Below are 27255 nucleotides of genomic sequence, written 5' to 3' on the forward strand. Positions count from 1 at the left end.
TCATGACCTACTATTAAGAAAGTGTCTGTTCTGAAGCAGGATTTTTAGTTACCCATTTAAAAATGTTGATAGGATTTGTAGTGGCTGTCGGATCAGCCAAAATACTGAACAAACCTTTGTAGGAGTCCAATGTTTATTTAAGAGCCGTAAGCTGAAACTGAACCAAACTGAAATATGTCTCTGATGGATTGCAGCATTTATAACCATTAATACTTTACTTGGGAAATAATGTGATCTAGAATATTCTTACTGGACAGGAAACTTTTATGTTCAGTTGCCAGTGAAGACAAACACTTCCAAGTTAAAAGCACTTTTTTTTATTATTAATTAAGAAATCGTGTTATGAAAATAATGACAACTAACCATTTATCAAGTGTATCTTTCCGTATGTTAACAACAAAAGTTTGCCCGGAGGATAGGACATCTGAGCAGTCAGCAGAACATAACTGTAGTTAACGTTGTCTTCTTGTGCTCGGGGTGTGCTTCGTCTCATCCTGGACTTGGTTTGTTTCCACTGTTCTTTCATACTATAAAAATGTTTACAAGGCTTTTCAGGTCTCTTCCCATTGTCCACACATGAGAATACATTTCAGATAAGTTTTGTTTGTGAGGGAGAAGTTCACATATATACCAGATTCAGTCTTTGTTAAGCTTCCTGTCGTCTCCGCAATCTATTAATAATTTACACAAAACCTGTACATACTTACAGCAGGCTTGAGCCTGTTATTGAAAGGATGTGCACATAGAAATAAAAAAGCAACATACAGTGAAGTTAATCTTTACAAAGTCAATGTGATAAGGTGGGAGGTTAACGTGTTACAAGCATATTATATACTTCATACAGAACATGCAACTAACAACACTTTTCAACTCTCGTTCAATGTTATGGCATTCAAACTGAGGCTGTGAGTTTGGCATCTAAAACCATATCAACTACAATTTCTTCCAGTCTTCTGTTATAAAACACATTCAACACAATTGGGACATTATTAAAAATACTTATGGATTACGTGTGTGTTTGTAATGGTTGATGTTAGGATCAAGTATGTTCGTCTTAGAGCAAGACTTTGGGTGCAATAAGAGCGTGATTTACCAAACTTAACCTCCATCTGCATATTCCCCCCCTATCCGACAGCTGATAAACTCCACAAAAATAAGTCAAACAGGAGCTGGGATAGGAACAGGCATCTTTAAAAAAAAATAATAATAAAACACTTAAGGCTTAATTCATATCATTTGGCACGTTGCTAATACGTAAGCAACGATTATATTCCTTGCCATATCATGACTTCAACTGATCAGCACTTCCTTGATGCAGTCATTAAAAGCAACATCTTCCACAACACTCATATTGCATTTTGTTTGGATAAAACTATAATTATATTACACATTTTGGATTTAGAAAAAGAACGAGTTTAAGTCGAACAACATCATTACTTAAAAGGTCTGACACTACAAACTAAAGCACTACTGCTGGAAATGAGCAACAAATAAACACTAACTGCGCCTTGCCCGACACTGCTGCGTGCTTCTTGATTGACGCATTGAACATGATCTGAACTGATCTGGAACACAAAAATCAGGATTCACTTTAGGGTTTTTCTATGGAAAGAATACAGGAGGCTCTGTGAACATTACAAATGTTTGAGCTTGTTTAAACCAGGGTTAGGGTACTGGCGTCAGTCCTGTTCTATGGCACAAGTGTATGGCAAACACAAGTCACATTCATAACTTTGGAGTAAATTATGTTAATGGCACAGTGTAGTATTATCCCCTCACCACCTGCTGTACTGCTCTTGTACACAAAACCAGAATGCCCTTTTAAATCATTGTTTTTTTTGGCGAGAAATCCCAGGTAGGAACAGATATTAGGATTGTGTCAATCTTATTTCTCTTGGAATTTCTTGTCATCTTGCTGTGAGAAGATTTGCATCCACGTTTCTTTCATGTTTCCATCTGTGAGCTGAAAGAAGAGAGGAGCTCACGCGCTTATAAAAAGGAGCCGTAGTGACACACTGGCATTACTGGCCGGCCCTGCATTTACTGTGCTGCAGTCTCCTGTTGTGTGATAAAGCCACATTGCGGGGACACCCTGCCTCACATGTTGTAAGCCACATATATTGGGTCCAGCTGGTCGGCCAGGAATCCGTCTCTGAGGTGCATGCGTTGCTTCTCCCCTCTGGAGTTGATGGGGATGACGCCGGGGTCCACCACCACCACCACCCCTACGATGAGGTAATGTTCCTCCAGGACTACGTTGGTGACCAGGGCAACCAGGTCCAGGGCCTCCTGCTCTGATCCCTCCAGCTCCACAACCACAACCAGCAGGTTGGTCCATGTGAACACGGCACTGAAGGGAGGAGGAGGTGGTGGGAACAAAGGAAAGGGTAGACAAAGACAAAGAAAAAGGAGGCAGGAGGAGGAAAGGAGTTATATAAAAATATAAAATTGATGAATATACTGACTACGCGATAATAATTCAAACTGAATTATCATATAGCAGTGATCTCTATTGATGTTCATTTCTCACCATTCAGCTATGCTCTTGTGAGAACGGATAACGGAGGTCTCGATGTCGATTGGGTGATACCTCATTCCCCTCAGCTCCAGAGTCTCATCAAGAGAGCCCACCACATAAAGGGCATCATGGCGCTCTGACAAATGCACACACAAACACACATGGTCACAGATTTGTTCATTTATTTCCGGTAAAGTAAAGAAATCAAGCAATGCACTGGTTAAGTTAGAACATGCACTTGTGATTCTCACCTCCGCTGGCATCGGTCAGCTCAGTGCGCCGCAGGAAGCCCAGGTAGCCTGTCCTCGCCCACACACTCTGCGTGTCGCCGAAGCTGAGCTTGGTGTTGAAGTGGTCGGCATGCAGCGCCTCCTCCCCAAACACTGTGTAGTAGCCTGTGGCATTGTGAGGACTGCTCACCCAGATCTATGACACAGAATAATGAGTAACGGTCAGGCGGATGGCCACACACATTCGTCACTCTTTTGATCAAAGTGACGGATCTCGTCTATCATTATCAGACATTTAGGTCATGCACCTGCATACATTTAGAAATCTAATTAGAAACCATGTTATGTGTATGGATGGAAAATACACAGACTCTCTCCAGGAGAAATCTAGCTAGGTAAACCATTTACAGAATTGTAATATTCGATTTATACGACGTTAATTTGATCAGTTTTTGCAGGAAGCTGATTGTAAGGTGATAACTGAAGAGCATGTAAACAGACTGATTATGGGTGACAACCAAGTGGAACAGGTGATGCTGAAACTGTAAAAACATAGGTGAGGTTACCTCTCCTAGATGGGAGTCTCCCAATGGTCCTTTAGTCTCTGTGTTGGCAATGATCACCTTCACTCCAGGAAGAATCTATAACAAAGACCATATCTCATAAAAGCCATGACATCACAGCTCTTTGTAGTGCTTTAGTACATGTTAACATGGTGCTGTACCTTCCCAGACTCCATCAATGGCAAGCTGTGTGGGGAACCTCTCTCTACCAAGCGAACCCTGAAGACAAACGCAGACAAAAAAGACACAATTTCACATTTCCATTCCATTTTCAACATACGTTAAAAGAAAAAGTGGGGAAAAAAAGGTTAAATTCTGGTAAAGCAACAAAACATTTATTAAAACTAATAATAATGGCAATAACAATTTTATATGCTAGAAAGTAATGTAAAATCATTATAATTACACAACACAATCAGATGAACATGACAATTCTTACCTATCATGTCGCAGAGCTCTCATGTCCACATAAACAGTAGAGGGGTCAGGTCCAGCCGTGCCCTGGAGAAAAACAAGCAGAGTTCGGACATGAGTCAATAATGTAACTCTTACAAAGATGAAATCCGTGCTATATGTTTTCTTAGTGGAGGGGAGGTGGAAGCTGAATATGGTACAACTGTTGACAAAGCAAGGAGAGGGAGGGGGAGGGGGCAGCCAGAAGCCAACCAGCCAGGCTACGATGGTTAGGACTCAACAACTCGACCATGTAGCAACGGACACTGTACGGTCCTGCAGAGTTAAACTCAACTGCTCTAATGCTGCCAGTTAGTTTTTCATACAAATGAAGGTCGGTAAAAGGATACAGTACCAGTTCTTAGGAGACTTCAAGACCTTAGAAATGAACTGCAGTTCACATATTTATCATCCATTACAAAAAGGCACACAAATGTCAGGAGAACTCTTTTCTTTTTGATTAAATGCCTATAGATCTGCAATGGACCGTCATTTTAAGGGAACCATTCATCAAGTAACTGCTTCTAGTTGATATTGATTTCTTCTGCTTTGGGATTTGTCATAATAACTGCTGTAAGACTAGTCACAACTCATTATGTTTTCCATCACTCCTTTGCAAGCACACAGCCAGAGCACAGGTAAATGTAGCAATAAGTCGTCGGTTGGTCGCTTGCGCGGTCACAGCCAAACACAGAGCGGCCTGGTTCAGTCCTATGAGTCCACATGCAGAGGTTTCAGTAAAAAAGCATATGAGATTCAATCCAGAGATTAGCCTTTTGCCACAAAACCAAAGCAAGCGGTCTGATAAGCCAGTTTAAATATCCCTACTGTCAAACATTTGCCTCTATGACCCAACACAACTGAAGAGTCAAAAATCGTGTGTAGTATTTGTTAACAAGGCGCACAATTCCAAAGTCAAATATCTGCAATTCGAAAAGGGGAAAAACAAATAAAAGGATAAGATAACTTCCCGCTACTGGTGTGAGAGGAAAGGCTATCAACAGAATATTCATTAGTGTATACCTGAATAATGAATTCATCTATCTACTAAAATGAACTTCAAAAGTGTGGACATTTAAATTGTTATAAAGGAAAAAAAAACAGGGAAAAGATAACAATGAACTATTCCTCTGCTATGTAAATGTGTGTCACCCTGTGAAATAAAGATCATAAAGAATCACAGCAGAGTTCATGCCGCTAACTCGTGGTGTATTGATGCAGCACATCAAATAAAACCTATACATACACATAAAGCATTGGGTAAGCGCCAGCCCGGCACAGGTACTGTAAGGGTCGGCTGAAATAAACTGTTATTCACCACAGTTTATTTATTAATGAAGCAGAGAGAAAGAAATCAAGAGAAAAAAAATAAAAATAAAGGTTTAGCGTGTTCAAAAACCATGCAAGATAAACAACAAACACACACAGAGCGGCAGCCCTTATGAGCAAACAGCATCTCTTAGCCTAAAGTTACCTGCTCAGCCAGTTTCCCTAACCTGTTGGGCTGACGGAACAGGGCAGGACAGATAAATAAATATATATATATATAGATTTATATACGTGGATTCACAGACACACACACACACATAAATAAAATCGTCAGGAATAGTGAGAAAGTGTATAAAACAGAACATTGAAGGGCTACAGAAGAAAAGAAAAAAAATTATAAACAATCACACTGGAAAGCAACTGGTGCGTGCATGGTGTTTTTGCCATCATTCAAAAACCTAACATCCATGAGATTAAAAGCTCACAATTTGTGGGTAAAATAAATAAACATATCTTAAGTATTTCACTGGCTAATTTTTGGAAGCTAAAATACTATTGTTACAGGATGTGCACGCGTTTTTTTTGTGTGCCAGAAAACAAAGGAGTTGATAAATAAAAAAGAGCTTGTAAAAGATAGAAGTGTAAAACAAATAAAGTTTTCATTTATCATATCAAATATATCAATATCAAGAATTTTTCCTTTTGCTTTAGAATTTTCCTTTTGCTTTGTTAGCAACTAATTGGAGTTAAAGGAAAAATATATACATTTATTAATTTGGACTCAATAGTTGTATTTTTGATTTGTCTGATAATCCCTTCCCTCCCTCTCTCCCTCCTCCTCTTCATCCCCCCACTTGCTGCTCACCTGCAAACAGATGGCCACGTTCACCCTGCAGCCGAAGGTGGTGCTGACGGCACGTGGCGAGAGCCCCAGGTCTTTGAAGATCTTTGAGAAGGACTGAGTGAGCGCTATGCGGGGCCTCTCCTCTGCTACCACCATGCACGTACGCACGCAAGACAGGTTCACATTCCGCAACTGGAGATGGAAAATAAGATTTGGATCAGCAATGAAATACAGTTATAATAATGATTTAACATTGCAAAGACAACTGTGGGAGTTGAACAGAAACAAGGAGCTGATGTCAATTTTATTGGTTACATTTTTGTAAAAATATAAAAATTATTTCACAGATTCCACTCATTAAAGAAAATTTGTAAAACAAATAAAAAAATAACCACCAAAACAAAAAACATCCCAATTCCAAGGGCTGCCTGCAGACAGTAATCAGAGGGGACAACGACACAGGGTAATGAGTAATTGAATACAACCCTTAAAATGTGTGGAACCAAATGTTACATTTGCTGCATCCCCAGTGACAACACTCAACCCCTGAAGAGACAAACTGACCCGCAGCGCTTCCGTTTGTGAACCCAGGCCCTTGGTGCACATCTCCATGACTGAGTAGGAGCAGAAGGTGACTCGCACTTTGTACTGGCTGACTGCAGCGAGCCACAGAGACGCATTGGTCTCCAGCTCCAGAGGGGGAACCAGGATGGACTGGTGGCCCGAGTACACACTGAAACATACATGCAAACAGATAGGCTCAGTGGGAAAAAAACATAAGAACCTGTATCTCTTTATAGCAGACACTTTAATGTCCAGTTTTACTGCCATGCATTTGTTGCAGAGGTTTCTGGTTTACCTGCACAGGCACCAGAGAGCAAAGCCCAGGCCACAGTATGGGTCCAGACAGATGGCGATCTGTCTGGAAGGGTAGAGCTCACACTGCAGTTTGATGGAGCGACACAAGGCACTGGTGGCAGCATGGGACATCTAGACGAGATGATGGGGAACACAGACACACAAATGAGTGAAATTCTAATTGCAAACACTCTGTAAGCTTCTAACACTTGTGTGTGGAGGGATGCTTGAGTCCTTGGATAAACTCCAGCTGAACATTGTTGACTTAAATGTGCTGAAGTTTACATGCTCTGATAATTAATGAGTGAATTTTCTTTTTATTTGATCAGTCCATAAAATATTATACAGGAACCAAATGAATACTATTATCGTCCCAACCATAGACTGTATGATCCCAACATGACAGCTAGATAACATGCTATTATTAAAAAGGTGGAGTCAGCGATTCTGGAGAACGCTTGTTGTCAAAACAGTGAATATCTCCTCACAATCTGCTACCTGTCCACACGGTGTGTTTGCTAAAAACAACAAACATGTAGACAAAAGGACTCGGACCAACCCACCGTAGCTAGCAGCAATGCTAGTATAGGCATTTTTTTTCTTCGCACACACAGTAGCGTATCGTGAGGAGATATTCACTGATTTTGACAAAAAGTGATTTTGACAGCAAGTGTTCTCCAGAATCGCTGACTTCACCTTTAAGTATCCAGATGGCCCAAATGTATGCCTATAACATCCAACCTACTTTGACACCTGCCAAGATGCCCGTTGTGGACACACTGAAGTCCAGGTAAGCTAACATCTCTGGGGTGGGGGGCTTGTACATCTGGGGACTCTTCTTCCTGGGGAGGTCATCTTGAGGATGGGCAGGACGGGAAGGGAGAAGAGTTTTTAAATCAGGCATGGAACCCTTAGGCAACGTAGAGACCTTAACTTAAAAATACGACAAAAAAAATTGAGATGTCAGAATTTTAAGTGTGTGTATAATATTCACCTGTGTCCAGCACCATGGGCCAGCTCTTGATGTCCACAGCAGCAGCAGCCTCTTTGGATTTCAGCAGCTTCATTATTGCTTGAGTGGTCAGGATACACACCGACTTACTGACCTTTAAACACACAGTTAATACAGTGTTACTCCATTTACATCACATCACTTCAACAGCCCACACAGTTTGCTTTCAGTAGGAAAACCGTCCCTCATAATGAAGCGCTCACTGTATGTAATTCTGTTGAAAATATATTTTGTATTTACACATTCATCAGGTTTTATGATTTTAATAACCATGCAGAGAGGGATTAAATGAGCATTTTGAGGCAGATCAATAAAATCTGTGTTACCTCAACAATCATCTTGACGGTGGGCAGGGTGGTTGCCAGGTTCTGGGGGTGCGGGGGTCTGACAGTGACTGGCACGCAGCCAGCGTACAGGCAGCCGTAGAAGGTGGCAATCAGGTCGATTCCTGCACAAAAAAATTGATATTTACAGTGTTATATTATGATATACAGATAATATGACTTAACAGTACAACACGCTTTACAATAATATTAAGGGCTTAATGGGGAGCCTCAGTCTAAGTGTGACTCTGAACACCACAGCAGCGGTAGCACTTCTCACCTGGTGGGTAAACCAGCGCTACATGGTCTCCAGTGTTGAGGCGTCCCATCAATGCTGCGGCCACTCGCTCCGCCCGCTTGTGCAGCTGCAGACAGGAAGCTGTACTGGCCACCGTGCCCTGAAGAGTAAGAGATGAGGACACATGTTACATTCAACTACAGTGCTGTTATTCATCGAGCAGACAGACGAGTAAGGTTAGATGTTCAAGCACAATGGCTAGCCTTTATCATCAACCAATAGAGATTTCTACTAAGGTAGGTTTAGCATTCCACTCCTGTTGCATTCGGTATTTAAGGGCAATGTTGCAAATGTATTAACAAAATGCAAATATGTAAGACAGCTTTTATAGAGCATTGGAGTATAGGGATTTTTTTTTATCAATGTAATGAATAACTTAAATTTATCAGATAAAACATTTACAAAATTAGCCAAAAGACAGTATGTTAAGAGTTTCTCAACTGAATTTCCAGCAAATCAAGCACATCACAATACATATTGTCATCGCATATAACATAAAAACTGATATAGCATGACAAAAAGGTGGTACCTTAGCATTGAGAACAAGGAATAGAGGATGGTCTGGAGTAGCCTGAGCTCTCCATTGCAGCACATCCTGTATGTACAGGAACTATAAGAGAGAGAGAGAGCGAGAGAGAGGGAGAGGGAGAGGGAGAGGGAGAGGGAGAGGGAGAGGGAGAGGGAGAGGGAGAGGGAGAGGGAGAGGGAGAGGGAGAGGGAGAGGGAGAGGGAGAGGGAGAGGGAGAGGGAGAGGGAGAGAAGTTTAACTACAGGACAATGAGAATAACACCGAACAAAGTCAGAGAAAAAACAGTGATGATGAAGAGTAACTAACTATGTAGAATGAATGGAGCCTGTTGGCACAAGGTGGGTGTTTGTAATAAAGGAATGACGGATGCAATGGGGTACGGTGTATGTGAAGCTGAAATGAGTAATGGATATAATACAAAAAGTTCAATCTGAATTACACAACACTTCATTGTGTCCATTCATTTTTGCTATAAAAAGAAAAGACAGCTGGCGTTCAAAACATGGTCCTCTGGCCCTCAGCTGTTTGTGTTTCAGAATCCCCCTCTCTCCAGTACTGATCCTTACCTGTGTCTGCCAGTGTGTATGTGTTGAGGTGATGAGTGGGTGAAATGAGGATGAACATCTACCTTACGTGCCTGGTCATTGTCCTCCAACTGGCCCACGTCTCTCCCAGAGGCCTGTGCTATCCTCTTGCCTGCCACCAGGTTGCCCACTATCATAGAAGCAGGACCGACCTCTGTCCGGCACAACCACATTCATCAAAGTCATTATACATATCAGTGAAGTTAGGGCCAACATGTGTATTATTAATATGAAAAATAAACACAGCAATAAAATAATACAATTTGCTGGTCTACCTGGCTGTTTTTGTCTGGGCTTGGGCAGGTTGGTGACACACGTGTGAGGGCACATGAGGACGTTGCAGGGGTGCAGTGCGCCCTCCAGGAAGCGCTGTTTGGTCTCCGATATGTGGATGCCTCCCAGCGGGGCCTTAGGGAGCGTGTTGGCAGGCACCAGCGCCAGGCAGTACACCCCGACCTGGTGGATGCTGTCTATCGCCTGGAAAACAACATGCAAAAAAACAGAGGAGAACAAGACATCAGCAAAACTGTCAAACAAATCAGAGAAACGTGTTAACATAATCCAAAAAGAGAAAAGAAACGTAGGCTTTGTGTTTTTGTTCTGTTCAGTTGTTGATTTAAGCACCCAAGGGGAGGTTATCATTAGCAATTCAAAGGTGCTTCATCATCCCATATTGAGAATTATTCACTGTGATGAATTATATGACAAAGATTGGTTTTCATATGGAAATGACATGTACTGAAATGTCCCTGGAAGGTAGAACATTTTAAACCTTGTGACATGCAGTAGAGGAGAGAGTAGTAATATTAACTAACTAAACAGGATTAGCACTCAAAATAAAACGTGCAAAATCACAGTTATAGTCATTTTATTATACTGTGTGTGTATATACCCTATATAAGTGATAAAATGGGAAAAAGCCAGAGCAACAGTGAGTACCTGAAGGACGCGGCTCATCCACTGGAAGCTGTCTTCCTCAGAGGCGTCCGGTCGCTGCTCGGCCACAACAACGATCCTCTCGTCATGAAGCACGGACACAGAGAACACCGCTATCCTGGAACACACAACATTACAAAAAAACAATATTACAGCTGGACGGTACTCATCCAATCACACTGCTCAGTTGCTTGTTTCATGTAACAGTGTAAGTAGAGACTGTACGTTTTTCAAGCTGCTTTTTTTTTTTTTTTTTTTTCTATTACCTTCCCCTGTACACAAACTTCATGGGCTCCACCGCCAGTGCTGTAGCAACCACATCATCAGCATTGTGTCTCCGCCCACTGACCACCATCAGCCCGTCCATCTTCCCCACGACAAACACAAGGCTGTCCTGGTGTGGAAAAACAAAACCGATACCATTAGACAAGTACATTTCTAAGGTTCAGTCTTCATCTATACCACTACCATGCTCAGTATTGGGACATTTCAATTCAAGACCTAAAAAGATTTCCTGAGGCCTTGCACAGTATCATAAACCTCTTTATAACCTTGAGCTTTGATGTCCTTAAATAGGAAAGGAAAAAAACTCTCAGTGCTCTCAGCTCAGAATTTTTTTTAAATAAATGTTGTCTGATGATTATTCTGGCAAAGCCATCACACAGGGTTTGCTTCACTCATTGTTGTCTAGCCCCGGAGTAATCAGCTTGGGACAGATTATAGGTTGGCAAAATAAATTATGTTTCTCTGTGTAGAAATGTGACAGTTTGTCTAAACTTACAAATAAACAAAAAAGGTTTCTAAATAATCAGACTTCTCCATGTGTAAATACTAAAGTATATAGTACTGGAGAAAGTAGCCCCAATGAAAACCGTCCCCAGGGAGTAACTGGGATATAGTTTCTGGAAAAGATAGACTGCAGTTGAATGTTTGCGTTCTCAGATTTATTTTCTCTGTGGTCCTGGCAGAAGCCTCAGAGGCATATCTCCCCAAACCCTGAGCACAGAAAGCTGAAAGGCTCTGCTTAGCGAGATACTCTTAAAGGTTAGTTTTTGTGAAATGAATGAACTGACCCTTTACCTGTAACAGGGCAAATCAAAAATATCACATAATGATGACATATGACAAATTCAGACTATGTGAGATATGTACTTAATTAGCATGTTGACAAAACTACAACATCGTACGTATGTAGATATTTCGATTCATGTTATTGGTCACTGGGGCTCTTTATAAATATTTAGATACATAAATATATACAGTTTATGCCTATTTCAACATGTGAACATAAGTCCTGTCTATTCTATACATTAAACCTTTATTTGTTTAGCTTTGTTGGCCTTGTTCCTAGCAGTTATGTCTATTGCTGTGTAAGTACAGTGAGAGCAATGACAAACCAGAGTCAGATAACTTATCTGCGTAGGCTTACACATACTTGGCTGAAAGAGTTCATTCTTAAGTGGGAGGTTTTTGAGAACTCGTATGTTTAAATAAAAGGGCCATCTCAATGCTATATGACAGACACTTGAGTGAAATACAGTTAAAAACACTGTGCATTAATGAGGCAGAACTTACCGGTCCAACAAAGCCCAGCAGTGAGGTCCTGGTAAAGGGTCGGTCACTGATGGGAACTCCAGATGACATAATAGGGATGGTCTGTAACAAAACAACAACACTGTTAAAAAACACAAACACAGTACAACAAACAAAACAAGTGATTTACTCTGCGAAAACACCTTTATAAATGTAGTTTTCAAAGAAATGACCAGCATATTTAGTCACACCTGAACAGTTGCATAACTAACACACTAACCTCAAAGACATTCTTGGTCATCCCCGGGAGGCCGTAGTAAGCGACGCCCGTGCTACCTGAGCTCACGCAGATCTCTCCAACCTCGTCTGTATGACAGAGATAGGGCGTCCCCTCCACCCGCACCACACAAACCACAGCTGGAGACAAATAATTAAGAAAGGAGGGACAATTAAATATAGAATGCATGCATATTTAAAATAGTCTAAAATGGTTTACGGCTTATTGCTTGGATTACTTTATTACCGCCTAAAAATAAGTTTAAAAAGTTCAATAAGAAAAGCTTATATTTGATGGATGAATTGTTTTATCATTTAAGTACTTTGTTATTCTGTATCAAAAAAAAGAATATTATTATTAGGGAATAAACAAGAGGCCTCTGAGTTGCATAAAGTTCCGACATCAACACTTTGATACATCAACCATAATGGATAGGCATCAACGGATGCTAATAATGCCATTGATTAAGGTAGTTAAAGCATTATTGCTATGCTAAATATTTCAATAAAAATATAGATAAAGTAGGTGGAAGAAAGAGCACTTTGAACAATAACCTAGACAATATGATCCGTTTGCCTCTATCCTCTGTGGACACTGTGGTGTCGATATGCAAATTCCATCTTTCAATTTTATCTTCAGTGCTTCACTTTTCTACTCTGTTTTCCTTTTAAAATGTTAATAAGCAGCCCAGTGTACTGTACCTCCAGGCATGACCTGACCCACATCCTGCACTGTGAGGACAGAGAGTTTCTCCTCTGTGTCCACACGGATCACACTGTGACTCAGCCCACCCATAGACAGCACGGCCTTCCCTGGAGGAGGAACACCCATTTCTGGAGGTCTGTAGGACATACACGTTATTACAATTACACTTATTACTACCAAACACAATGACACACATGCCAAGACTTGAAGTTTAAGGTATCCACATAAGTCAGGAATCGATGTTTATTCCTTTTTATTTCCTCTGCCTTTCATGGCAAACTTAGCCATCCACTGCCTTAATTCATTGTCTTTATTGGGGCAGTACTGACACCTTAAAGGTAGAGTCAGCAATTCTAGAGATGCTTGTTGTCAAAATCACTTTGTCAAAATCGGTGAATATCACCTCATGATCCGCAACTGTCCTTACTGTGTGTGCACTGAAATAAAATCCAGTGTTAATACACATCCTAGGATCTGTAAAAGGGTATGTAAACAAAAGAGGGCCCACAGTACACATACCCGTTTACCGAGGCTAGGCTGTGTATATTAACACTGGATTTGTTTCCAGTGCACACACAGTACAGACTTGTAGCGGATCGTGAGGAGATATTCACTGATCAACATTACTAGACACTGACATATTTGTCAAAAAAGGCAATTCTTATTGCAAAAAAACCCAGCCAGATTGCCTTTTTGAAGCATATGTTTTAAGACCATCTGTTGTCCTAATCCTTCTCTGTAAAATCCTACAGTTCATCTCTGCGTTGAAGAATCACAATTCTCCCTCTCTCTCCCCCTTGCAGGATCCAGTTTATGTTGTCAACGCTGTGTGACACAGTTGCACAGTAATGCAAAGCGCTGGCAAAATGCGGCTTTTGTTCCAAACAGGCGCAGTAACATCAGCTCACCTGCGGATGGCGACAGTCATGGCTTCTGAGGAGCTGGCACATGGACAGATCACCTCAGGTCGCAGCCCACGTGCTTGAAACACGTTGAGGAAGGCGTCGCAGGAGGATATCGACCCTGTGGTAACACACAACACACACACACACACACACACACACACACACACACACACACACACGTTCACGATTTACAAACATAAGGAGCTAGTCAAACAGATAAACAAGCAAACTCTAAATCGACAAATCAATGATAATCTCTGGTGATTTCAGGTTGTTTATCAGGGAACTTTTGTTCAATGATAAAACTGCAGGTGGACTCACATGGGTTGGCTCCGTCGGCTACTATGAGCATGCGCAGTGAGCTCAGGCTGATGTCTCTCTGGTCTCTCTGGGCCAGCAGAGACCAGTGCATGTCCCTCGACTTCACCACTGCGACCCGCGCTGTGCAGGGGGGACACAAAGACAAGGAGACAACAGCATTAAGATCCCCCCAATCAACAACACCTCTGTCATACAGCTCGACAGCCAATCGCAAGAGAATACAAAATCTGACAGCGAATAGCAGCATGGTCTGACACCGGTTGCCAACAGGTGACTCAGCGAAAAAGCACGGACCAGAGAGGAGATAAATTTGATTCAGCTCCCCTCTCCTCGACCTCTACAGAGGCTGATACAACTGAAGTGGAAATCAATGAGTCCAACACATTGAGACATTGTCTCTGGAAGTCAAGCTTGGTCTTGCACAAGTTTACAGACTCCAAAAAAACAATAACACAATGTTTACTTACAAATGTGTGCTACTTTGTAAGTATGATGCAATACACTATAACAATGAATACTAGGGGGAAAATGGTCTGTTTGCCTCACAAGTTAGAGAAAATGAGGTTGCTTGATCCTGGAACTAAATCCCTTTCCATTGAGCTGAGACGCAGTGAGAGAAAGGGTGAAAAGTGTCAAGGAGGCTTGGCCCTTACCTTTGTATGTGTGAACCTTCTGTATCCACGAGAGGGGGTTGACTTTCATCAGGGAGTAAGGAATGCTGATCACGTGCATCCGATTCATGACACTCTGCCGTGAGAACAGACGAGCATCACATAAGCACCGAAATATGTCACCATGCGATACAGCTACATGATGTCACTGTAAACAACTTGCAAGTCATGACATGATTTTATCATTTGCTATCAGTATAAAAGAAGCAGCCTTTTTGCTACTGCTGTTGTGTGCTTTTTGTGTACATGCAACAGCAAATCACATTATGGAGATGTAGGTAACTTCCACGGCATGTTTGAAACCAGTTGATCAAAGCTGGGCTCAGTATGTGTTGGGAATAAATGAATATTTAACAGGTTTCACACTGTTTCAGCCCATCAGGACTTCATACGTTTGAACACAGTCATAGGGAATAACTCAGTCAGATAAATCAGACATTCAATCAGAAAACTTTGTATGGATTTCTTCTTGGTCTACCACTCACAGTAAGAACACCGTGCCATAATCCTGCTTCTCTCTTGAAGTCCAGGACGTTGGTTATGGTCTCAGCTGTGAATCAAAAAGGAGATTTTGCCATGATTAGGGGGGTTGGATGTTTAATCTAACATTCCTATTCCTTAGTACTCACACACCATCCGATTACTTTTGAACACAAAACACGCTCAGTTAAGACGAGTAACCCCTTCTACTACTACGTAATAGCAGGAGTGGATTAAGTGAGGCACCAAGCTAAGTTTTCAGAAATCGAACTGGAGTGTCTCCATCAGATGCTGGGGCAGTTAGGAGTTATAATAATAATAATAATAATAATATTAAAATTTAATTTTTAATTTTTAATTTTTACAGCAAAACTGGGACACTGTAGGAGAGGAAGGGCCTTATGTTATTTTTCTTTTTAAAACAGACCTGACCCAGGTCCCAGGGAGAGAAAAACAACCAGCTGAGCTTCCTCTATTCAAACTAGACTGTAATTAGACTCTGATAGGGTCTGTGAGCAACATGAAGCGGAAATTCAATATCACAGAATTAACATGCAGTATAAAAAAGAAAGTCAAGCCCAATGTAAACGTGTTTGTGTGCATACTCCAATTGTTTTTTATTATTATTAAAGCTGGTTCTGTTGTCTGTTTCCATCTCTCTCTAACACCATCAAATGGATGCTTTTCTTCATGTCAGAAGAATGACTGCATGATGAAGGAAACATAGCAAAATGAACTATGGGTACTTGGAGAGGTTAAATGCAGAATGTTCTCCTCACCTTCCGTGTAGCCGCATGCCTGTGTTAGGGCATGACATTGAGCCAGCATGGCTGCATTGGACACTGTGATCCCCATGGTGCTCCCTTCCTTGCTGGTTTTATACTGGATGTAAGAAACACAGAAAAAAAAACATTTGATTAGTTACATTTCAAAATGAGACAAGGACTATTTGAAAAAGAGTCATTATAATTACCGCAAGAAATATAAAAACAAATATATAATGAATAATTCGTTTCGCTTTATTTGTAACATCAAAGAAAGACTACCTCTATATAGGCTATGTCATTACTGGCTTCCCGTATCGGCGGATGCCAATCTTTCGGAGGCTTCACAACGTGTTTTCCATCTGTCACAAACCACAGCAACCGTGGCCAGCCTGCAGAGACAGAGAGAGAGACATGAAGTCAGTTCAAACCAAATGCAACTATAACCAGACAGACAGTCAAAGTGAATATATTAACAGGCTGTACCTTTGAAAGTGGCTACCTCCCCTGTTTGTGCCTTGGGCAAGCCTTTCTGACAAGCGTCGGTGGTCAGTGCCAACGTGACTCCACAGCTACCCAACAGAAAGCCGATCTGTTGACTTCCCGCATCCTGGGGGAGCGAAGGGGATGTAAAATACTTAAGTTGATTTTTGGCAAACAGTGTCTCTCAAAACAACAACAAACCATTACGAACAAGAGAAATTCACAAGAGAAAGGCTTTGAGAATGGATGCTCCCAAGGGATTGTGAGAGTGGCAGCAGGGGAGTGAAATAAATGGACGATAACTGAAAAGGAATAAACCTCAGAGCATCCTACACCAAAGCAGCAGCAGGTAAGAGAGTGACAGCCAATCACTATTTAAAACCCTAGCGCTGAGCATCAAAGACCAATCATAGCAGTAACGGAGCCCACTATCTGACACACATTCACTCATACTTTATTGGCTGTGCAAATTAGCTTAGAGCCAGACTCATGCTGCTGAGCAAACCAGACTGTGAAGAACAAAAGGTGGAAGGAGGGAAAAAAAAGATAGAGATGGATAGAGATAGGGAGGTAAAATGAGGGAATGAGTTTCCGACTCTCGAGTGCTTTTGGCCTGTGATCTAATATCTTGACTGGAATTACACATAATTTCACCTCACTTAAATCTCATTAATTACAGCACTGCATTTGCCAACAGCATGCTTATAGAAAAGCAATCAGGAAAAGGCATTTATATGCAGCCTGTGTAACTAATTTGGGTGAGGTTGGTTCAGTTTGAGCTGATGTTTGTGCTGGAAACCACAAGGGCATTATAACACTATGTAATTAGAACATTTGAAAGAAAACGCTCCAGCTGTAATTATGAAACACATTACCAAGAAGCAAGGTGTAAGTTGGTACAAAACAGATATTGTGGGATGTTGGAATACATCGTTAAAATCTACAATGTTACAACAACCATGCACATTGTGTCTCTCCGTCAATCATTTAGAGGTCAAATGTCCAGCAGGGGTCACTACTGCTCTTTGAATTAAACAATGTCCATACATTCCCAGGAGATTGAATTTAGTATTTACCTTTCTGGTCAGGGGCACTTCGATAGGCACAGGTACCAGCTCTGCCAGGAGGCAGCCGTAGAACGCCACCATGAACATCACCGGGTCGTTGTTGGGGAACACAAGTGCAACCTACAGACGATATGTCAAGGTATGATATTTTACGCAGTTTCTTTTTCCAGTAAACGTATGGAAGTTAGAGGGCATGGTGTGCAGCAAGTCATTTAGAGCTAGAACTTCCCTCACAAGTAATGAAATAGTGATATTGCATTTGCAAAGACAGAACACAAACTTTACAACTTTAAATGTTTGAAAGTAGAGCAATTAAATGCATCCTCCCGTCAGGGGGCACGATTTAAAATAGGCTGACTTGACAATAAAATATGATGTTCTTAGTTTAAGCACCAGGGTGCTCTTGCTCATATTTTCAAATATGTTTTTGCAGACTTTGCACCTTTGACTGTAAAGGTGTTAACACTGTGAGATGAAGCTTATTCTATTTCTGCACTTGCTGAAAATTGTTTAAGGAACCTCAACCCAGTGCCTACAAAGCAACAAAGAATCTCACATACAAGTGATTACCAATGAACACAGTTTTATCTCACAATGACTTACTCTGTCTCCAGGCATGAGCAGAGGCTCATTTCTGGTGCTCAGCTTGTTGAGAAGAGTGTAGGCCAGTTTCTGACTTCGGGTCCATAGTTTACCTAAGAGGGGAACATTCAGAGATAAATATTTCTTCTGATTTAAAACTCTTGGAATCACAAAGAGACATTTTAAACATACAAAATGGCGCAAAATAACAGCAGACACTTCCTTGTCCAAGAGTGGACCACAAGAGGTGATTTTGTTTTCCATCTCCAATGTTAATTACGGCCCAATCATCTACAGCAGTGCTTCTCAAATTGCTAGCTAGCACGATGTGTGCTTGTGTATGGTCATAACCACGCGAAAGGCCGCGATTTGCAGTAAATAAATGTCCACATGTGTCTCCAAGTGTCTCTGTAGGCTATTTAAAAAGAAATCAAGCAAGTAGACTATAATAACATTATTGAAGTATAGGTTCGCACCACAGAAGGCATATTTGCCTATAATAATAAAAAAACACCACCTTAACTATGTTTACAGTTTAATTTTTTTTATGAAATGCAAACCTCAGTGAATCATTTGCTCTTGTTTCTCTGTTCTGAGAAAAAATTTCTGTCCCCTGGGGAGGCATGACAGAAAGTAATTGAGAACCACTGATCTACAGGTTGATGCCTACCATAGGTGAGTGTGTAGACGGGCTTGCCAGCATTGTCGAGTCCTGTCAGACAGGGGCTCTTGGGCTGAGTGGTGCCCCACCGCTGTAAAGCTGCAGGCAAGGAGGGGGGCCACTTGTTGACCAACCCAAGAGGCTCTCCTTCCAAGGGACTCATCTGCTGGCCTTCTGGCTTTGGCTGGTTGGGGTCTGGCTGCTGGACTAGAAACACATGAGATGAAAATGGGGCATCAATGTTGAGGGGCGGTTCAATGGGTATGTTGATCAACAAAGCAGAACTAACTCCCTATGTGCTGGTGGCGCCATTACCTGAGGAACTTGGAGCTACAGCTTATTGAAAAGGCAGCAAACTAGGCTTCTCTCTTCATCCTTCATGTTCCCTTCCTTCAAGCACCCTACTCTCTTTGATTAGACTTCCATCTCTCCATCTCTATTCTACCTCCACACTCTCCTGAACTCTCCTGTTAAGTGGAATTCAGAACTGTTGTTGACCTGAGCTGGCAAGATGTCCCCCTGCCAAATAAAACACCTCTATCAGACTAAGGGGTTGCAGTGCCATGGGTTTTGTGTGCCATAGTCAGGAATTCTTTATAATAACCTGCTGATGTATGACTGTTCCTTTCTCAGTGTTTATTCAGCCTGGCAGAGTACCACCCGAAACCCAAGATGGGGCTGGTTGTTGGAATGGAGGAAATGGTTGGACAGGGCTGGTCCACTCTGGGTGTGCATGTGTGTGTTTCTGTGCCCAGTATTTCCCTTACCACTCCCTTAGCACACCTGGTGGTCTCAACTCCACCGAGACACAAAATAACAACCACTGGTCTAAAAGTGTACCTTGACCATTTATTTGTGAGGTGTGTGGTGAGGGGCAATGGTGTGACATTTCTTTCTTGGCTACAACCACACAATTACAAATGCAATTCCTGGAAGCTGGAAAAAAAACTCAACTGAAAGCTGAAAACAAAAAAAGTGCTTTGATCAAACCCACCCTTTGATTTGCAAAAGAATCAGTATGCTGATCACACCACAGAGTGATGGATGCCTTTTCTTTCATGATTTATTGGGTGAATCACTTCCATGCCTGCTCAGCTTACCATCCAAAAGCTCCTCAAAGTCGTCCACGAAGAACTCTCTCAGCGGCGGTCGCTTCGGTCTCTTCAGCGTGTTGAGCAGCTGCTGGATTTTGGAGGAGACGCGACTGTTGACTGGAACACCTACACAATGAGATCGGAGGGGATAAAAGGAAAATAAAAACGGTAGGGGGAAATAAACAAGGCAAGGCAAGGATGCACAGAGAAACATGGACATGGACACGGATAAAAGGCAAAATATGTGGGGTAGATATAGATGTAATGGAGCAGATGGGAGGGGACACAGTAGAGTAAGACATACAGACAGATTGATTGAGAGATGGATGAAGTAAAAGGGATGGATGAGCGGATGACAGGTAAGAAAAGAATAGAGAAAAGGTCAGTGTGGAGCTCAGCTGAGAAACAGAGCAGAACCAGCTGACACATATATTGCAGCAAAACACGACACAACAGCGGACCTCAAAGTCCCCTACATTCACCTGGAGGACAAAGGTTACAGTCTGACAGTCAAAAATACTCTCTAGAATCGCAGAGAAAAATCTCGGAGGTCAAATTAACCAGAAAGTGAGGAGCCTGCTGGCACTGCTGCCATAGCAACAATGATGTCCTCTCTGCAGTAAGATATTCATGAGGTATCCGTTTCACCTATGCACTGTGAAATGCATAAATGTGGAAAAGCTAAAATCAACTATACCCGAGTCAAGTCAAAATATATCCAAGTCATTAGACACGAGCCTCGGAGGAAAAGTAGGAAAACAACAGACTGAAAATAAATGAGGGAAAGATTAGATTTCCTTCACATTCTGGACATGAGCATTGGTAGACTATAATCATCATCGGGCATCATTTCCTCCATATGAATTCATACTTAGTTTGGGAGGGGTGGTCCATGTCAGACATTCCAGACAGCCACAGAAGACGAAGGACACAGCTGCGAGCATATCTATCTTGCTATAATAAGCCTGGCTCAGGCCGGCTCTGCCTCCTCTAGTAGGGACAGATGAACAGGGAGGAGACATGTAGGGGTCAGTGCTGCACCTGATGGGCCAATTAGAAAGACCCCCAGACTAAAGAAAAAGAATAGCCTCAATTTATAGTTTTATTATTGTTAACAAATCCCACGGAAAGACCAAAAACAACCAATGTGTTAGCCTACCTATTAGTATTTTTGCAATGGCCTACCCCTTCTGTGGCTCTCAGCCCCTAGCTCTTTTGTTGAAGACGTAATTCTTAAAAAGTGGTAGTACAGAATGCACAAGTTAATTTTTAGTAAGTAATTTCCTAAAATAAACTGCACATTGTAGTTTTTAATCAAAAGATACTCAAAACAGTGGAAAGTGTCTCAGTAGGAGAGCGCAGAAACCAGCTTATCAACATGCCAATAATTATTCACAACCCCGAGTGAATACTTGCACCCGTCACGGAAAAAGGCCTTTTCAAACAATTTGCTTCAACATGATCAATTAGAAAAGCATTTAGGTTAGACATTGCTTGCTTTAAATGCCAAAGCCTTTGCGACACACTCACACACACACACACACACACACACACACACACACACACACACACACACACACACACACACACACACAGAGGAATCTAATGAATTAATTCACTCTAGCTTCGCATATGTGTCTGGAAAACACACTGACAGTGGAGACGACGGCAGAAACAAATACAAACACAAATGCACGCGTAGCACGCAGCAGACTGAACATGTAGCAGACTGCCATAGAGTTTGAGGAGCAGTTATAAGTACCATCCATTAAACCGAGGGATCCTTCACCTCTCCACTCACAGCCTAAAGGAAAGACACATCAGAATGTCAACCAAACATTCCTGCTAACTTTGTGAGGGTGTGTGTGAACACACGGTGAATGTGTGAGAGAGAGAAGTGTGCCAGACTTAGCACTTAGACAGACACAAACTCGTGTTGTTGTACCATAACAACAAAGATAGGATTCTGCTGGTTATTTTGTTTCTTTTAATGAGCCATGTGGAAAAACCTGCATGTACTGTGTATTTGACATCTTGAGCACCAAACAGTCAAACATAAGTGATAAAAAGAACACTGTTAACAAGTGTCAGCCAGGTGGGCTGGTTTAGCATTTATTAGGAGTGAAAACCCAGACACAACGCACACATTCTTAATGACAGGAGGATGGATGGCAGGAAGGTAACAGCCCATCTGAAGCCATGTTCCAGTTTTCTGGCAGCTCGCCTGTTAACACACTGGATATTAATTCAAAGCAACTTTTCAGCTCTGATGTCGAATGAATGAAGATAGAAGGGTGACAGGGACACGTTGGCGCTGCTTTTACTGACTGGCCTACCAGATTGTCACCTATGACAACTCCCTGAAAACAATAAACGCGGTGCATCAACTGTGAAAATATCCATCTCAACGCATCAGTATAATCTTGAAAGGTAGATCCCTGATAATGGTGCGTGTTATGAAAAAAAAAATAACATGAAAAAATAGATGCATTGTAATGACACATCTTCTTGGTTTGATTTCACTGTGTACCCTTCTCTGCACTGAAATTGCTGGCAGTACTACAGTAGGGGCATACAAGACTGTGCGGCTTGAATGATGAATGATGTTTGGGTGGCTGTTCATTTTATGCACCGATTCACCGACAACATGCCAACAACTGAGCACAAGAATCACGTCTAATAACATTTTTTTTCTTTTTTACTTTTGAAGATTACTACATAAATCATTATTACTTGTGTGATAGTACAAGTGTCAATGAAATAATAAACATAAGGTAGAAACACAGCGTTTCTTTGGAAGGTGGGGGGTTTGGAGAGGTGCGGTGTTACCACGGCAACACAAGATGGTCAGTCAGCAGCTTGTGCCAGTCTGACAGGCAGACTGACTAAGGGGAAGACAGAGGGACAAACAGCAGGGGAGAAGTGGAAGGGGAGGTGAGTGTGTTTATATATGTGTGTGTGCGTGTGTGCGTGTGCGTGTGTGTGTGTGTGTGTGTGTGTGTGTGTGTGTGTGTGTGTGTGTGTGTGTGTGTGTGTGTGTGTGTGTGCATAATTGAGCAGGAAACTCACCATCTGCGGTCTCCATGACGCTGCTGTGGTTGTTGTAGCCGCGGGTAATGCCTCGCACTGAGGCCACCTGGGGCCAATCGGCATGAAGCGAGGAGCGCTCCGACAGCCCCGTCACATCTGGGGGCGCTGAGTGGTTATCTGTGACGAGTGGGGTGTCGGGGTGTTAAAAGGTCAAAAGCCAGGCCTATTTTGGGCAATCGTTACGACATTAAAGTCTACTTTACGAGCTTGCAAACAAACTGATCTGACATCTTAGGGGGTCGATTGAGAGGCTAAGAGCCTTTTTGTCATCTGCAAGTGGAGAGCCTTCACCAGCTGAAGGATTTTTTTACCTCCAATTGCCCTACCTGTCATGATCATTAATAAATGTTTCTACTCAGCTGATACACCCTCAGTGAGCAATGCATCCACGTAAACAAGAGTGCCTGTGTAGTATGAACAGGCGAGTGTAAAGGCCAATGTGACGGCCTCCATTTGTTCCCCCTTTTTTACTGATCGCTAAGAAGGATGCCTGGCAATGTGAAGACAGTAACCCAGGTGGGAAATACCAAAAACACCTGGCAATGTCACAAGGGCAAATAAAGGTCACAATATTCTGAGGTGACAAATATATTTGTATAACACAAGTGTGTAAGTGCTACACACACACACACACACACACACACACACCCACACACTTTGTGAAATAGTATAGAAGAGATCTTCCACAGATTCAACCTTTAGGAAGATCAGCTTCTGTTAAGAGAGGGATTTATTTGAATTAATAATTAATATTATTTAATGTGTAATTACTGGAATTGTTGTACTGGACTGCAATATACTGAAATGTGTATTGTTCTAACATTTGACCACCTACATGCTTGTCAATAGGGTGGGCATTTGAAGTGGCAATCTAAAAACCAGTATCTTTGCACAGGTCAAATGTATGGCTCAGCTGTTTTTACGAGTTTTCCTAAACAAGTGGCGAGGGAGTATCGTTGCTTTGGCATGGTGTGGAGGGAACTGCGTTTAAAATGTAATGTAAAATGCAAAATTAATCAAAATAATCAAATTAAATCATGGTTATGGAGAATTGGCTACTGAGAGCAGTGGTTTTCCTCCAAGCCCCTAATAACAAATGCATATAATATGCAAAGCAAAAATGTGTGATTTCAAAGCTAAATGTCATGTTTCTATCCATATTGCGCTAAAATGATAGAATATTCGTCTGGAGTCAAGAGTTTGAGGGGCCAAGGAACAGGATAATACAGGCGATTTATTTACAGCTCCATTTAACACCAGTCACTTCTGCTACTTTATGACAGCAACCTTGAGGGGAGACAAGCTGGACAGAAATCAGACAGCTCCATCCTAATAGGATACCGTTCTGCCAACAACACGTACAGACACACTGAACACACACACACTGAACACACACACACACACTGAACACGCATGCACGCACGCGCACACACACACACACACACACACACACACACAGCATGAGCAAGACACCAATTCACTATGCTGCTGAGAGACGGATTGAGATAAATCCACTGAATCTCATTTACCAGCTTGTGACACTCTCGAATGGAAACATTCAACGAGGACCTTCGATGGGGAGGTGGCTGTGAACCCTGTCACATGACTGAATGACAGTGAGATGGCAGACGGAGAGGAATAATTACAGAGACCAGATTAAAACTCTGTCCATGGTTCCCTACATATTTCCTCATCAAGTGCATGTATGTACCTGGAGGCCTCGGCAGCAGCAGATGTCTTAGATATACAGTATGCTGTCTGTCTGGTATAAAGCTAGAGTTGTAGAAAAACAGCCCGAGCTACACAACACAGGTATAGACGTCACCTTTGACATGACAAAAAGTCTGAATGGCTGACAAGATACATCAGAACCCACTGAGCTTTTGATGATATCAGAAAATGCGAGACAATGGGAAAAGTTAATATATACAGTACAGTAAATAAAAATCTGTCAGCAAATTCTAGGATTCATGTATATTTAATTGGAATAATTAAAAACCATAAAGCAAAGCAGGCCGTTCTGCAAGCCTTGTTTAACAACTGAGTGTGAATATATGGTAACACTTTATAATAACTATCCGTTGTAACTCGTTAATAGATCATTAGTAAACTCTTAATTAATGATTATTAATGATTTGTTAAGTGTTTGTTAGCAGTTTGTTAAGGATTTATAACAATGGTAGATAGTTAATATCTTAATAATTGAATCAGTTCATCTGGGAGGTAATCCGAGATTAACTGATCACGTCACGTTCAAGTCCATGGGATGCACAGTGTGTATTGAGTTTATTTAAAAATATTTGAAAATGGGGCTGCCCTCAGTTGCCCATGCACTGTGTATAGTCTATAGCCTATTTCAGCCTTGTCCCAGATGAACTGATTAAATTATTAAGATATTAACTATCTACCATTGTTATAAATCCTTAACAAACTGCTAACAAACACTTAACAAATCATTAATAATCATTAATTAAGAGTTTACTAATGATCTATTAACGAGTTACAACGGATAGTTATTATAAAGTGTTACCGAATATATTTATACAATTAAGAATACCGCAATAATTCTCAAATCAGGATACTTCCACTAGCAGATTTGAACAGTGAGGAAACCATATGCGCCAAAATAATTCAAACCAACAATCCTGTTTCCTTTTATGACATCTCATCCTAATTCTATAATACCTTTCTACTTCAGCTCACGACCATACTACAAACACATTGTTTTTTACTTTCCCCGAATAGCATGAGGGCGCAAAAATGAGTTGGATTAATGTTGAGTGAAAACATATTGACCTGTACACCAACTGGACGAGAACGCTGAGTCAATTAAAAAGGGGTCAAGAACATACATGTGTCACTGCGCTTAGACAATGGGAGGATAACTAGAACGTCCAGCAGAGGGGACTGTGTAGTACAGCACAGATCCACTGAGTTTGGCATGTCCATATTTTCAGTGAGAGCCACAAAGTCTTGGAACTAAGTACCAAGCAAGATAAGAGAGTGGAACACCTTTGCTGGTTTTAAATGTAAGATGAAATCATGGCTGAAATTAACCCAAGCATGTACCCATCATGCATAGACTGTTGTCTTTTGTTGTGATGTCCTGTTGTCTTACTGTTGTGATGTTGTTGTTGTGGTGTCCTAATTTTGTGATTTTATTGTCGTACTGTGTTGTTGTGTTTTACTGTTGTGAAATTGTGTGTTATTGTTTCTATACTTCAGTGTTAGGTATCCCTTTTGACAGAGATGTTATCCTCTGTTTCCTGCCAAGGGACTACAGATGAAAATTATCTTATAGCTAACTCTGGTACTGCTAATGAGCTGTGCATTGTCCCTTCTAAATAAACAAATAAATAAATAAAACAGATGATCGGCTACCCGAAATGCGATGTGTGCGTGTGCGATCGGTTTGTGTGTGTCACTGACCTAGCTGGGTGTGTGCCATAAGGTCGGCCAGCGCAGTAGCTGCAGCGTTGGCGTTGAGTGCTGCGTGGGCAGTGGGGTTGTTGGTGGTGGTGGTGGTGGTGGTGACGGATCTCCCTCCCGGATGGGATGAGGTGGATGACGCGGAGGATGAGGTGGAGGAACCCTGGATGACACGGTTAAACCAGTGCTCTACGGCTGGGTGGCCGTGGCCCTGGTAGGGCGTGGAGGTGGCCAGACGTCCCTGCCGCCGCAGCGAGCCCTCGTCTTCCGATGCCGAGGAGGTGTCTGTGTTTGACAGGTCAAGACAGGGCAGCGTCACAACAGTGGACAAAGACATTTGAGGCAATGTCTACAATGTCCCCAGGAAAAAATAACCAAGATTGGCAAATTGAAAATGCAGGATTCAGATGATATGCTGATGATACGTTATTCTATACATACCGGAGAGAGTACATATAAAGCTAGTGGGATGGCCGGATGATTTTCGATTGGGATGAAAGTTGTAAAGCTGAGGGGAAGTTTGTTTTTAAATCTCTTATGGCACCAAGGGCAGAGTATATATTTGATAGCCTACAAAAGTAGCCACATCAACACAAGAATAAAGACAGCACATTGCAACTATGTGTGTGTACTATATATGAATGATAAAGTGTGACAGATTTTGACTACAGAGAGTGTCATAATTGCAGACGATGGGAGAGTGGAGTTGAAAAATAATTGGTGTCGGAAAACAAGGGATTGTATGTATCTATTAAAAAATGACACGTTGACAGAAG

At 41.7% G+C, this 27255-nt stretch overlaps 1 protein-coding gene across 5 annotated transcripts in view; it reads right to left on the reverse strand.

The window, feature by feature from the left end:
* Nucleotides 1–316: 316 nt before the first annotated feature.
* The window catches only part of dip2a (disco-interacting protein 2 homolog A), an 81366-nt gene continuing 54427 nt past the window's right edge, over nt 317–27255 (reverse strand). For 2 of the 5 annotated variants that reach the window (XM_080037516.1, XM_080037512.1), the window contains 36 exons: nt 26480–26764; nt 23030–23167; nt 21723–21764; nt 19967–20086; nt 18876–19073; nt 18227–18318; nt 17633–17743; nt 16560–16683; nt 16356–16465; nt 16089–16191; nt 15315–15379; nt 14812–14905; nt 14159–14278; nt 13841–13955; nt 12929–13068; nt 12231–12367; nt 11993–12073; nt 10684–10811; nt 10421–10535; nt 9757–9958; nt 9526–9635; nt 8898–8978; nt 8351–8468; nt 8074–8195; nt 7730–7841; nt 7481–7590; nt 6737–6867; nt 6442–6610; nt 5899–6069; nt 5239–5268; nt 3751–3812; nt 3473–3530; nt 3315–3389; nt 2770–2944; nt 2531–2654; nt 317–2350 (listed from right to left, as the gene is read on the reverse strand). In XM_080037516.1, the coding sequence (XP_079893642.1) occupies nt 2098–2350; nt 2531–2654; nt 2770–2944; nt 3315–3389; nt 3473–3530; nt 3751–3812; nt 5239–5268; nt 5899–6069; nt 6442–6610; nt 6737–6867; nt 7481–7590; nt 7730–7841; nt 8074–8195; nt 8351–8468; nt 8898–8978; nt 9526–9635; nt 9757–9958; nt 10421–10535; nt 10684–10811; nt 11993–12073; nt 12231–12367; nt 12929–13068; nt 13841–13955; nt 14159–14278; nt 14812–14905; nt 15315–15379; nt 16089–16191; nt 16356–16465; nt 16560–16683; nt 17633–17743; nt 18227–18318; nt 18876–19073; nt 19967–20086; nt 21723–21764; nt 23030–23167; nt 26480–26764 (4421 nt within the window). In that variant the 3' untranslated portion in view covers nt 317–2097. The remainder of the gene's footprint in view (nt 2351–2530; nt 2655–2769; nt 2945–3314; nt 3390–3472; nt 3531–3750; nt 3813–5238; nt 5269–5898; nt 6070–6441; nt 6611–6736; nt 6868–7480; nt 7591–7729; nt 7842–8073; nt 8196–8350; nt 8469–8897; nt 8979–9525; nt 9636–9756; nt 9959–10420; nt 10536–10683; nt 10812–11992; nt 12074–12230; nt 12368–12928; nt 13069–13840; nt 13956–14158; nt 14279–14811; nt 14906–15314; nt 15380–16088; nt 16192–16355; nt 16466–16559; nt 16684–17632; nt 17744–18226; nt 18319–18875; nt 19074–19966; nt 20087–21722; nt 21765–23029; nt 23168–26479; nt 26765–27255) is intronic. The other 3 variants (XM_080037514.1, XM_080037513.1, XM_080037515.1) reach the window with 3 other exon arrangements.

This window comes from Ammodytes marinus, assembly GCF_949987685.1.
Source record: "Ammodytes marinus genome assembly, chromosome: 12".
NCBI classification, from domain to species: domain Eukaryota; kingdom Metazoa; phylum Chordata; class Actinopteri; order Uranoscopiformes; family Ammodytidae; genus Ammodytes; species Ammodytes marinus.